The sequence below is a fragment of the Emys orbicularis genome, chromosome 8 (genome assembly GCF_028017835.1).
Source record: "Emys orbicularis isolate rEmyOrb1 chromosome 8, rEmyOrb1.hap1, whole genome shotgun sequence".
Lineage (NCBI taxonomy): Eukaryota > Metazoa > Chordata > Testudines > Emydidae > Emys > Emys orbicularis.
In genome coordinates, this window is record NC_088690.1 from 84,902,360 (window position 1) to 84,916,516 (window position 14,157).

General features: G+C 40.7%; 1 protein-coding gene across 12 annotated transcripts in view; it reads right to left on the bottom strand.

Moving 5' to 3' along the window:
* The window catches only part of TENM2 (teneurin transmembrane protein 2), an 812,220-nt gene that overhangs the window by 134,257 nt on the left and 663,806 nt on the right, over positions 1-14,157 (bottom strand). For all 12 annotated transcript variants that reach the window (XM_065409745.1, XM_065409744.1, XM_065409743.1 and 9 more), the window contains one exon: positions 13,639-13,740. In XM_065409745.1, coding sequence (XP_065265817.1) covers positions 13,639-13,740 — 102 coding nt within the window. The remainder of the gene's footprint in view (positions 1-13,638; positions 13,741-14,157) is intronic.

Below are 14,157 nucleotides of genomic sequence, written 5' to 3' on the forward strand. Positions count from 1 at the left end.
AGAAAGAAAGAAAGAAAGAAAGAAAGAAAGAAAGAAAGAAAGAAAGAAAGAAAGAAAGGTCTCTATATCCAAACTCTATTTCCTCTTGGTTCTTAATATGAAAATTGTGCAACTTCACAATGTAAAACCCCAAAATTCAATAGGAGCCCAGATTAAGATTTTTTAACTCTCTCATAGCACCTCTAACAACTAATATAAATGTGGAGCATATGCTCTTCTGTAATATAGAATATAGCAACAGTAGAATTCTTTTTCAGATTCTTAATATTGTTTCATTAACACTCAGTGCTTAATTTCTCTTAAAAAAATCTGCATTCCCAGTGGTAGAGCAATACTTGTATGTTGTTTAGACAAAGCTGCACAGTTTCCTAGTTATGTGTTTATATGATATATAAAATACAGAACTGCCAAATTAGAAATGAAGTTCTTTATTATTCCACTGGGAATTGTAGTAGAGACAGATATAGTGTGGATTTCTTACCAATGATCTCAAAGCTGACCTTCTGGGAACACTTTCTCTAGGGAATAATTAATTCAGCCTCTGTAATAACTCAAACCAGGACTTCCTCTTAACAAAGATTAAGCTGCTGCTACTGATATAATATGCATGTTTAGTGTGTGCGTGCACATTGTGTGAGAGGGAGATGGATTATCGTTCACAAGAAACTAAATTGAGACCAACCATTTCACTCTCAGCATCAAACTCAACTGGAAATAAGGTCCCACTGCTGCAAAGATTTATGTGAAATAGATCACCTACAACAACCTATTTCATAGATCTGCAAAATAACATTACAGTAAGGTTCTACAACCTGTATCCTTCTTGGTTTTTTCCTTAGCAACCCAAGTGAAACATTTCAATGGCACATGCTAGTTTATCTCTATATAAATCCTAGTGGGCAAATTCTGGCCTAATGTAAGTAGGTGAAACTTCTGTGTAGCTAGTGGAGTTATACTTTGTTAATGCTAGGACTGAATTTAGTCCTACAGTCATATATCAAAGCCTTCCATATTTAGACGTAGACCAAACCTGGATGCTTAAGGTTAGCCTCCTAAATCTTATTTAGGTTCCTGAATGTAAGTAGCCTCATTTTCAAAAGGGCTCAGCACTCACTAACGACACTGAAATCAGTATAAGCTGCAAGCCTCAGCCCACTTTTATTTAGGAGCCTGACTTTAGGCACCCTGTTTGAAAATATCAGAAAGGTGGTACAAAGGTGGTTTTGCTTGATCTAGTGCTTGCTAAAAATCAGAAATCAAAAGGGGTCAGAGAAATCAATGTTTCAGGTGTGGGGACTTCAGGAGCGGGGACTTCAGGAGCTGCTGGTTTTGTTTGACAAAACGGGCTCTCCTGAATTCTGCTCAGACCCATTTTAATCAACCAGGTGCACATTTTGACCCGTAACTGGACGAAGAGCTTTATCGTAGGTACCTGTATAGATGTGAAAATGTAAAATAAGATATAAGGCCAGATCCCAGGCTATAGTAGGTTATCTTTGTGTTGCTCCCCTGGAACAAAGCTGCTCTAAATCTGACATAACTGTTCACTAGAGAATCCCCCACAGTATAGGGGGATCCTTAGATTGAGTGGCCCCAAGACCCCTCTTCTCCAGCTATTCCATCCGTCAGGTGAAGGGTATGTGGCCAGGAAACAAGGGGAATGGCTGAACTGTCCTTATGCCCTGGAAATTGCTAGCTGTTGTAAGGGCTCCTTAGGGCTGCTGGCAAACGGCACAATTTCAAGGAAGCTTCAGGCTGCTTATACTTATGTTTAGGAGTTTGCTGGCACAGATCAAACCAGGATCAGGGAAATGCTAAAGTGTTTTTAAGCAACTTTTGTACACCACATCCTGAACTGCAGTGAACGCTCAGCTCAAGATTTGGGCGACAACAGTTGAAAACTACTTCCCCCTTTACTTACCCGCTAAGATACCAGTTCAAGATTCAGTGTTTTATTGTTTCACTAACACCTAAGGAAGTTTAAGGAATGCTCCCTGTCTCTTTTAGTTTTAGGAACGTCATCAGCTGTTGCAGGAGATATACAAAAATCTAAACTTTGGTTCGCTAGGCAAAAAGCTTTGCTGTCATTGTTAACCAAATATGATGCCAGGTTGTGGGACTCTGACAGGACTGTGGTGAAATAGATATGCACAGAGACTCAAAATGCATGGTCATTCACAACAGCCATGATCTACAAGTCTTTAGTTCTGTGGTCCAGACTTGAGGCTTACCAAGTTCTCTATTCTAGTTCTGTCAAACTGCACATTAGTAAGCAAGAAAGGGACTCTCAGAAAAATTTCCAGAAGGACAAAAAACTCATCAGGTGTGTCAAATCTCTGACATTCAGAAACCATGTGGGGAAAGCAGCACACGCTGACTTAAGCACTAAAGTATGGATGCTTTAATTAATCCGGGGTGAATTTAATTGCTTTAGTTAAGTGGAAATTGGGTTAAAAATGATGCAGAGCATGCTGGGGTGTGTTAAAAACATGACATATGAGTTGGATGAATAGATAAATTAAAAGCGCACAGATGTTTTAATTAAACCCAGGGAAGCTAACGAAGATCGCTAGAGACTTTTAAGCCTATGATTAATTCAATTCATTTAAAATACCTGTAGAGATATGGGGATGCCTCCATTTTGAGAGTTATAAAAGTTCTCAATCGATAAGTACTTAAGCTGCTCTACAAAAAAATTCTAGGGTTTTTTAAGAAGTGACTGAGCAGCATTAATTACATAATAAATATTTACATCCTTCTGAATGCTCAGGAAGCTTTTGCTTTGGCCAAAATTTATCAAAGAGGTTACCGTTTTTCTCATTATTATTGTCGGTGTGATCTTAGGTGTCAGAGTGAAAGCTTTTGCTATCCCTTCCTGCACTGTCCTACAAATTATCTACCTCCATTAGATGGCTGCTTTGCTTACAGATATTATAATGTAAACAACAGTCTCACAAAGATGAGTGTATCTCCACACATGTGGTTACCAGGTGGAATATTGCACCCTGTATACTGGGACCAATCATTATGGACCCATACCAAATCTTATGTTGTAAGCTCTTTGGGAGCAGAGATTATCATTTTAGGTCTGTGTTTGTACACCACCTAGCACAATGGGGTCCAGGTACATGACTAGGGCTCCTCAGTTCTACAGTAATACAATTAATAATCACTAATAAACCAGCCCCTAGCAATGGACAAATAAAAACACCATTCAAATATGACAAATATTTGTGCTATTCAGTGAGACAAATGTGGATCAAATATCCTTTGTCCAATGCCTGACCCGATATTTAATGGTAGATTGAGGAGGCGGGAGCCTACTTGCCACGTCCACCAAGATGAAGTGAGGAGAAGTAATGCAGCTAGCTACCCCTGAAGAACTAGTTGGACCCCTAACTGGGTGGGGGAGATGCCACTATCTTCTCTAAAGAAGTGTCTAGGGATAAGCAAGGGTGCTGACCTGCTAGGGAAGGGTTTCAGGCAGGGGAAAATTGGAATTGAAAGTTCTTTGGGGACTGGGAAAGGGAAGGGAACATCTTAGTTGATATTTGAAATCAGGTGATACAGGGTCCAAATATCACACCAATACAAGCACTCCTGCTTTCAAACATCATTTATGATCATAGAATCATAGAATATCAGGGTTGGAAGGGACCTCAGGAGGTCATCTAGTCCAACTCCCTGCTCAAAGCAGGACCAATCCCCAACTAAATCATCTGTGGTGAGCACTAACTTGGTCCTCAGCTTTGAGAATCCAAGGAACAGCGACTGTTTGGCTGATAAAACCCAGGAATGTACACAGCAAGAAATAGTGTTTTCTATCCTCCACTGAGGAGCATTTGGGGAAAATAGAAGTTGAAACAGACAATTGTCACAGGCAAGCATCTGGGAACCTAAGTTAGAGCCCTGTTAACTTCATCACTGAAAAGAGGGAGGAGGAAGGGATATCTAAAATATCTAGACTTGGACACTTCCACTGCTCTTCCAGTACAGACAGCCAATGAGGGTGAAAAACAGATGGGGTTTCAAGCTTCTAAGAAAGAAAAGAGAAGAAAAGTTAAATAGCTGAACTCTCTTGCCCAATGTACAATGCCTTAAGTCCTCCTTACAGGTCTACAACAGACATGCACTGACTCGCCATGCAAACCTCACACACCTGGAAAAGGACAGGGAAAAAAAGAGGTGCCTCTTTAAATATTTTAGATAACGTTTTGGCTAACCTGCAAGGGAAGAATGTGTAACCCTTAGTTATATCACAGCCGCTCCTGTGACCGTGCTCTCGTTAGGGCTGCCTGGCTAAAGCCAGCCTAAACTGAGGCAGCAGCCTGGCCACAGCTAAGCTGGACTGCGGTGGCAGGCTGAATAGGGTTGAGGTGGGTTTCTCAGTATAACTTCTAGGTGTTTAATACCAAAATATTCTCAAAATGCTTTGGGTCTCATTTTAATTCACATTATATATGCTATCATTGTTACCAAAGATGGTTTAACTGAAAGATGCTTAAGTTACTGAGTTCTATACATATAAGCCTGCTTCAGGTATTGAAATGTTTTGCTAAATTTGAGCAGTGAAATAATTTCATTTGAGCAAGTAAAGCAGTTTGGCAGCTTACTGAGTTTAATTCAACTAGAATCGTTGGTGTTTAATGTAGATGGGTCCAAGCCAAAGATTCAAGTCTAGATTCAAATTCAGATTTTAACATCTCTAAAGATCAGGGACATTCAGATCTGGGGGTTTTGGTTCAGGACCGTTCCTATTACTTAGATATGACAAACATATAGGGAGTTGGCACAGCAACTTAATTTCGTTGCTTAATTTGCAACAACGAATGCGACTCCACCATTTGCTTCAATGACATTTAGCATCATCACAAAGTTTTCAAGATGACACTACATACAAGCCCAAAGAGAAAGAGTCAAAACTAAATGGAAAAAAATATCAGTGCAAGGCTATGGAGACAATGTAACTTGAAAAGAAAACAAAACGCAGATTGTAACACCAGTAGGTAAGGTAAGACAATTAAACACAAAAATAAACTACATTTAAGCAATGTTAAGTACACAAGAGGAAAGACTTTATGTCACAGTGAGTAAAACACAGGCTTGCAAAGCATGGTAATTGCAGCACAATGATTCTCAGACTTTAGCTGAAGATACATAGCACCGGGAAAATATTTTTAACTCATCATAAAACGGCTGATATGGTCTGGAAAATCCCAGGTATCTCCAAACATGGGATGCCAACTTCTCATGCATTGGGGATCTTATTAAAGCTCTTACCCACAGGGGATCCATTGACATGAACATTAATTTTAGCTTCCGTGTGTACACATACATGCATATAGGGGAGGGAGCAAGTCCTGAGACAAAGCACACTGAAGTCACTGGAAAGACTCCTATTGATTTACTGGGCTTTGGATCAGACCCGGAAAGAACAAATGAGTGTGCGCCTTGCTCACCTTTTGATAAGTCTGAAAATCTTATTACAATGCTGTCCATGGAAAAGCTGTTAATGAGGACATTTTACCAAGGATCGGTAACAGCAGCACAAACTTTCTGACACTCACCAGCCAATGTACCTCAGTCCCACTTTAAAGGAACCAGCAAAAAGCAAGGTAATTCTGTTGTAGTGTCTTGGACATCAGTCTCTAATCCTGAAAGTAAGATGCCTAACTACTGAGGAAATGCAAAAGCAGACGTGCTCCTTGGGATGGAAACACTGTGGAATCAGAGAACCATCGTGTCATACAGTCTCATTACTTTTCACCTACCAGTGTGGTGGCCAACTGTGGCATCTGGCAATATGGACAACACAAGACACACTGCACTATAGGATATAATATTAGTGTATAATTCTATGTATAATCTTATGCCAACTTATATCTTTACTATAATTCCCCTAGTCAGTCCTTTCCATTCTCTCACCCTACTATCTCTTTCACTCTCAGCTTTGATTCAGTAGATACTGGTATGCTGCCCTCAAAGATCCAAACTTCTTGCCGGACAAGTGCCCTCTTTCTCAGCTTCTGATTCCTTCTTTATTCCTCTTATTCCAGCAGTCCATCCTATTCGCTCTCCTCAACAACATGCTTGCCCCCATTACATGTACTGTTGTCCTCTCTGTCTTAGACTGTCAGCTCTTTGGGAAAGGGAACATGCCCACTTTCAGTCTTGCAAATCACCATGCACATGCACATGCACATACAAGGAATGTATGATAGTATGGTGTGATATAAAGATTTTATTGGCATGAGTTTGGAATGGCCACTTTATTCATGGATGATGAAGCCGTGAAGAAATGATTGAAGGTAATCCAAAAGGAATGCTAATAAAATCATATACCACACCATCATGTATTGTGTATATACCACATGGGTTACAGAAAAACTATTTTAGAAAAGTTTTAAAAAAAGGCTATTTCCTCTACCTGTAAAGCCAGGGACTTTAGTTATCCTGAGTCCAATTCAGAGTTCAAGGAAGGTCATAGAAACCTCTAAAAATGATGACCTAAAATAGTTTTTGTATGCCTCAATTGTAGTCACTTTAAAGACTGTTACCTCAGGCCTTCACAAGGCTACAAGCTGGAAGCTGGTAATCATCCCTTTCCAAAAATACCATTTATAGCAATGCAGGGATGGGAGGCTTCTTAAAAGTCTTTTTTGCATGGGCTACAGCATAATCTGTGCACCAGTGTCATAACTATACTTTCCCCATACATGACACGCCTTACATACATTAATAAATGTTCACAATGGCCCTGTCAGGTATTGCAGAGGTAGCAAGATGTGTTCTTGAAGAATAGTAAACTGAAGTGCAGAGAGTTGAGTGACTTTCCTTAAGTCACACAGGGAGTCAATAGTAGAGCTATAGATAGAACTCAGAAGTCCCGACTTTCCAGTCCCCTGTTTTAACCTTTAATCTTCAGTAAAATCCATGTGTGTTGGGGTGAGATCTGAGGACTGAAAGTCAGAACTCCTGGGTTCCATTCCTTGCTCTGCTATTGACTGGCTATGTGCCTTAGCCCGGTTTTGGAGTGATCACCCCTAAGAATGAGTTTAGTTCTTGGCATCTGTTTAGATTGGCAATCGTGATGCTGGATTTTATGGTGGGGACACCTGTCCACTAGGAACTGGATTAAGGCCACAAACTCACTTCACAAAGCCCATGAAACAGCTGACAGATGCCAATGACCATCCGTAACTATCAAGCTGGGCTGCAAGTCAATTTATTTGTTCTGCAGTTATATCTGGCATGTTTAACGGAGTAAAAGACATTTTAATGATGCAAATGATGTAATTTTTTAAGGGCAGACAGTACTCATGTGAAACTGGGAAGAAACTCACAGTAAAAATGAAAACTCACACTAAAAGCACCATGCTAGTTTTGAACCTGGAGATCTTTGCATGACAACCAATGGTATTGCTCATCTGGCAGGAATGCAGAAAATCAGCTGACAAAATAAGGGATTAGCATGATGAGGATTTGGAAATTTATCATGCACTCATCACCAATTGCTGATTCACACAGGCTAAAACTTCAGAACAGGCACATAACAAAAAGTAGCCAGTCTTATCTTGGTAAGAGTTTGGAGGCTGCATAAGTTCATAGTGAGATCAAAAAGCGAGGAATGAAAGACTCACATTGCCGCTGCTATTGCAGTGGATACAGAAAGAAATACCCAAAGACAGACATAAGAAGAGATGGTAAGAAGGAAGCTGAATATGCTGAATGTGGTCAGCCCAATACCTTGGTTGTGGGGTATGTGTTGGCTGCAAATCATGAATACAGCATTTTAAAAAGAAATAGTACCTATTTGACAAATATATTCCATATGCTGAGACACTTCTTGAGCTGTGAGCTCATGGAACATATTTGGCAGTAAGCTTTTTCCGACTACCTTTTCTCCTTTCCTCCCTCTCCCCTCTTGTCACTTCTGTCTCCTTCCACCATCCTTCCCGCTCTCCTTACCTCTGGCCTCTTTCCTGTTCTAGCTCTGCTGATCCCACAAACTGCATTTCACTGTTGGGCACCCTTGTTTTCCTGTTGACTCCTGTTTTGTTGATGTGCCAATTTGAAGTGATTTAGTTGAACAACACACCACAGGCAGTGAATGGGGTAGCATTATACATGGACTGAACATTTCTCCCTCACTGACTGAGAACAGAGTAAAGGAGCATCAGCCAGACAGGCAAGAGGCCAAGGCTATTCTGTCACACACTATCCACTTCCCCTGAATGTGCTAGGGTCTTTGGTGCACCTGTTCTATATTCACCTCCTATAATTTCAGATCAAATTAAGAAGACAAGTATCTTTTCCATTAATCCTATAGAAAAGAAATGTTAAGAAGGGCTACTCATTAGCACAGGCAGATCACTCACTCATCATAGATAAAAGAGATGGCCCCCGTCTGATGTATAGTACAGAAATGAACTGAGTGATCAATAAATCAGCCAGATGCCCTTTCACCTTCAAGTACTTCACACTGCAATCCCTCCCATACCTGTTTATTTTCAGTGGGAGCATTTTGGGTGTTAGATTAGGAAGGCAAGGCCAGGCAACCTACAAGTCTTTGAATAACCCCAGGTTCAGAGAGTGCCAAAACAGTTGAGCCCGCCTCTAATTAAAACACTTTATGTTTTGTAATATCACCATTGTTTTTTTTCCATGACAACCATAGGCAGCAGGAGTCGTCATTTTCAGTAGTTAGTAGCTACTTATTTACCCAATAATTTAGCATCTAACCTGTTAAGTGTTTATACAGCAGATCAAAAGCACACATGCAATACAGAAGCAGTGGTAATGGTAAGAGCTTCTATCTTCTTAAAGGCAACCATTAGAAATACCAAATGCTTTCAAAATAAAGAAAAGAAATATGCCACAATGTTATATGGGATTAATAATTATTTTAAAACACAATAAAATGAAGAGCTCAAAATGAAAAAAATAATTTAGAAAAAACCTACCCTTGTATTTATACTTATTTAAATGGCGCCATCCTTTGCCAGCAAGCCAAAAACAAACAGAATGAAAATAAAATAATGAAAAAGCCACACAAGGAGAATAGGAAAAAGCTGAGAATAAATAACTGAGCTCTATTACAGCCAGACAGGAGAAGCAACTGATGGAACATGCTACACATTGCTGTTTTTAAAAAAAAAAAGCATTTTAGATCAAGATATTAATCCAAACAAATTGCTTATTATATTGCATAATCAATGAAATTTATCCGCTAACTGCCAACTTAATGGCCACCGTCAGGAGCTATCACTAGTCGACTCTTAATTTTTCTTCACAAATCAAGAATGCTAGTCATCAGCTCTCAAACAGTTCAGGTCAAATTCTGCATCCTTTCATTTATGTAGATGTTTATACCATGCTCATCATTATGGGATCTGAACCCTGTGTGATGCTGCATTTGGTATAAGTCTGGGCAGAATTTCACCTTTTGAGTTTAGCTAAACAATTTCATAATGCAAGCTCTAAGTTCACCTTACAATTCAAAGATGTATGAATATCAGCACATCTGCAAAACAGTATGACAGGGGTCGGCAACCTTTCAGAAGTGGTGTGCCGAGTCTTCATTTATTCATTCTAATTTAAGATTTCGCGTGCCAGTAATACATTTTAACGTTTTTAGAAGGTCTCTTTCTATAAGTCTATAATATATAACTAAACTATTGTTGTATGTAAAGTAAATAAGGTTTTTAAAATGTATAAGAAGCTTCATTTAAAATTAAATTAAAATGCAGAGCCCCCTGGACCAGTGGCCAGGACCTGGGCAGTGTGAGTGCCACTGAAAATCAGCTCGCGTGCTGCCATAGGTTGCCTACCCCTGCAGTATGATGATGGCTTTGGATAAACTTTTTTTCCTGAGGTGAGAGAATTTACATGCCCTTCAAAACGTTATAAGAGTAAAACAAATTATAGTAAGTTTGATACACTCCAAAGATCCTAGATCAGTTGGTTGTTTCAGCAACAAATACTGCAAATCTCAAAAAGCAGGGCAGTAGGAATCATGCCTGCTTATTGACTTAGCAAGGGACATTGGCCAATTGAAAGCAGCTAAACCAGTGTTAGAACAGGAACAGGAAAAAGCATTAGGGTCCGTCCAGGTGAGGAAGAAGATGCGTTTAATACCTCCCAAGGGGTGTCATGGGAATTATGGAAAAATACAACTGAACACACAAAATAAATGTAACACACTGTCAAAGTAACATAATCATGGCTCTACAAAGTGCATATTCCCCGAATTCCTCCTTGACACTATTTTGTCTCTCTGTCATTGGGCACTTTTATGAAATATACTTAAGGACATATTACCACCTATGAAGTTACTGGCAATACAGTTCAGTTTATGGCCGCTTCTGCACCGGCTTAAAGCAAACACATATTTTGAAGACAGACACACACCCACTGAATTATCCTCTGAGTTAAAAACTTTTACATTTCTGTGGTGCTTCAATCACTTGAGATTAAAATGTAAAATGTGAAATTTTCATACGGTAAATGAAGGCCTTAGTCAGGTTAAACTCCCATTGATTTTAAAGGGAATTTTGCCTGAGTGAGGATTGAGTATAAATGTCAGGATTGGATCCATAATGGTATTAGCTTTCTCCACTATGGGTGAAATCCAATCCACTCACTTGTAGGGTGACCAGACAACCAGATATTATTGGGACAGTCCCGATTTTAGGGGACTTGTCCCGCGTCCCGACCTTACATCTGTCGCGACGCCCTTTGTCCCGATATCGGGGACCGTCCGGACCGCAGCTGCGGCACCGCAGCCACGGTGCCGCCGCTTACCACTTCCTGGGGCAGCTCCCGGCACCCGCCTGCCGGCAGGAGCACCACATGCTGCAGGGGCAGGGCTTGCAGGCGCCGGGAGTGGGCAGAGAGCCCTCCGCCCCCCCACCCGATCCGACCCACGACCCTAGGAGCCAGGGGGACCAGCCTGCCGGATGCTTTCCGGGATGGAAGCCGCCCCAGGTGAGCACCACTGGGACTCTCCACCTCGCCCCCTGGCAGGTTCCTCTGGCTCTTAGGGTGGGGGGGCTCTGCGTGCTGCCGGCTCCTACAAGCCCCGCTCCGCGGCTCCGGCAGCTCCCATTGGCACCTATACTGGCCAATGGGAGCCACGGAGCTCGCGCTTGTGGCGGGTGCAGCACGTGGAGAGTCTGGAGACCCCCCTCACCGCTCTCACCCTAGGAGCCGGAGACCTCCCAGCAGGGCTGGTGAGTGCGGCCAGTGAAGGGGGCCGGGTGTGATGGAGTTAGTGTCTGGGAGGTGTGTGGGGGGTGCTGGGCTGTGAGGGTGTGAAGGGCACTGGGCAATGGGGGAGGTGTGTGTGTGTCAGGGCACTGGGCAGTGCAGGTCAGTGTGGGGCATTGTGTAGTTGTGGTGGTGGGGCTGTGGGGAAGGGCACTGGGAGGGAGGAAGGAAGGGAGGGAGGGGAAATCTGTGTGTATTGGGAAACTAGCGAGTGGGGGGTTCTGTGTGGGGTGCTGGGCAGCTGTGGTGGGGCTGTGGGCAGGGGGCGCTGGGTGGGGTGTGAAAACATATTATCTACAAACAGAACTAATAGCTTAAGGCTACCTTCATTAAAACTGATTTACTTCAGTATATCATGTTATTATTTTAAGCTTAACATTACATAGAATCCTAATTTTAAATTCTGCCCTCTCAAACGGCTCTCACATACAGTATCCACTGAAGTAGACAGAAAAATCCATACAAAATGAATGGAGATATTAAAGGGCATGTTCAATGAGTGAGGTATTCATAATGCACACATGTGCACATCCCTACAGTTGATGGTCTGTTCCAGATCAGTAACTGTATGTGTATCTATCTGCACATGTACATGTGAAGTTTGCATGCATACACATTTTGCCCTTTTACAGGCCCCTAAAAACATAGTCCCTGGTGTTTAACTACAAACATTAATAAAGGGGAAAGAAATTAAGGGCTTCTCAGAATTCATGGAATTTACTACTATACTTGTTCTTTTGAAAGGGGAAAGACACAACACATGGAAGAGAGCAGGAAAGATAGGGAGAGGCCTTATGTGTTGATTGAGTGGTGCTAGTAGACTTATTGAGATATAACTGTTTGACAAGTGTCCTAGAATATGACTGTTAGTCTGATGGAGCCTGAACAAACAGTGTTTTCTGCCATAAATTTGAAGTACAGTATTAAAGCAGATGATGTAAGAACCCTACACCAAAAGTGGCTTAGTACATATAGAATTATTGCTGCATAACGCAGAAGGCACATGAGATGTTTAATGGCCAAGTTCGAGATGTCTAAAGAGTGGCAGTGAAGCATGAAGGTACTACACACACTTTTTCACAGATTAACAACAAATAAATGTGCACCAGTGTCAATATGCATGTACAGCACATACAGTAATGCCGTATGCTTTGAATATATACAGTGGTCTCCTTTGTAAAACTTGCCAGTTATCGTAATGTTTCAGATAATAATGTTGCCTTGGTATTCCCTAGAGTAAGTATAAGTATAAGTAACAAGGCTAGTACTGAAGTATACTTATTAATTTATTTAGGGCAAAATGGGCATATTTTTAAGGGTCACCACTGAATCTGAAATAGTATCCAAAATGCATATTTCTCCCTTTGAACATTAATGAACCCTCACTCCAAAGAAAACAATCCCAACACACAGTACTGAAAGTGTGACTTAATCCCACACAAACCAGGAAATTGAGAGTGAAGCCTGTTTTAAAATAACATCACCATGCCCACGAATTACAGGGATCTCTGCAGCGCAGTTGATTATATACACTATTGGTCTATTGCAGTAGCTAGGCTAAGCCAAGAGTATCTTCCTTGACTCTCAGTTTTCTGGCTTTTTTGTGTCTGAGAGACCCTGAACATGATTTGAACTTTATTTTTTGTAGTTTAATATGTTTACCAGAAACACTACCCGTCAAAAATACCTACCCCAAATTGGCTAGAAGCATTTATTATGTAACACCTCAATATCATCCATTCATGGATGTGCTTTACATTTGTGGTTAGCTTTGGAAATTGTAGCACTGGACCTCATAGTGTTAATTCACTAAAATAAGTCTCTAGGATAGGGTTATTTTTATACTTCCCTTTTACATTTTTATACCTCCCTGAATATAAATCCCTCTTTCTCATTCTCTGAAAGTCCTGTAAGTATTACAGTTTAAAAATATTACAAGATTAAAAATAACCCTTATGAAATAGAAACATGCTTAGCCCAGAAAGAATATATAAAATGTACAAATAAAGAAGATTCTCAGTCTTCTATTACAGGTAAATTAATGATTATCAGAAAGCATTGATGGTAATTCAGCTGCTTTTACTGGAAATGAAGCTTTTTCTTTTTAGTAAATTCTTCTTTCCTACCTATCTTGGCACAGAAACTAGCTACGCTTATCCAGGCTCATCAGCAATGCAGCATTATTTTCACTTGACCAACTGCTTTAACTCCGTCAGATCGAAGATAAAGGTGTGTGTGTGTGTAAATATATATAAAATCCACTTCTTGGATCTCAATAGAATCCATGTAACTAACCTGTTCTGGACATCCACTCCCATGTCAAAGCCTAACCACACTGTAGAATAATGATTAACATAGGGTAAATGGTACCTTTAGCACAATCAGCACCATGGAATCCCGGAAAACAGTGACAGACTCCGGATACACACTCGCCGTTCCCATGACAATTACGTGGACAATCCTGCACTGAATCTGAAAGACAGACATCAAAGACACATTAGTTATTCCTGTTCTTGGCTGCAGAAAGAAAGCTAGTGTTGAATGTACATCCAGTGCAAGTTTTGCATTCAACTTGATAATGACAGGTCACTTTTAAAAAAATGCTAAATATTTACTGGGACACCAAGGCACCCCCATATTCGCCACTGTCATATAATTATGATATGTTGTGTGTATGCCTTGTGAGGTATCATTCTAAAAGTCTTGATCTGCTAAATAATAATATATTGTTGGATTCTATGTGCTATCATTGTATGTGAAGTTATAACGTTTTGTTATGTATGTGTTACTAAAAAATGTTGTGAAGTTGGAAACATCCACAACTAGCCTTTCAGGTACAACAATGAAGAAGCTAGACAGTGCTAATGGCTCATCAGCAAAGACAATGCA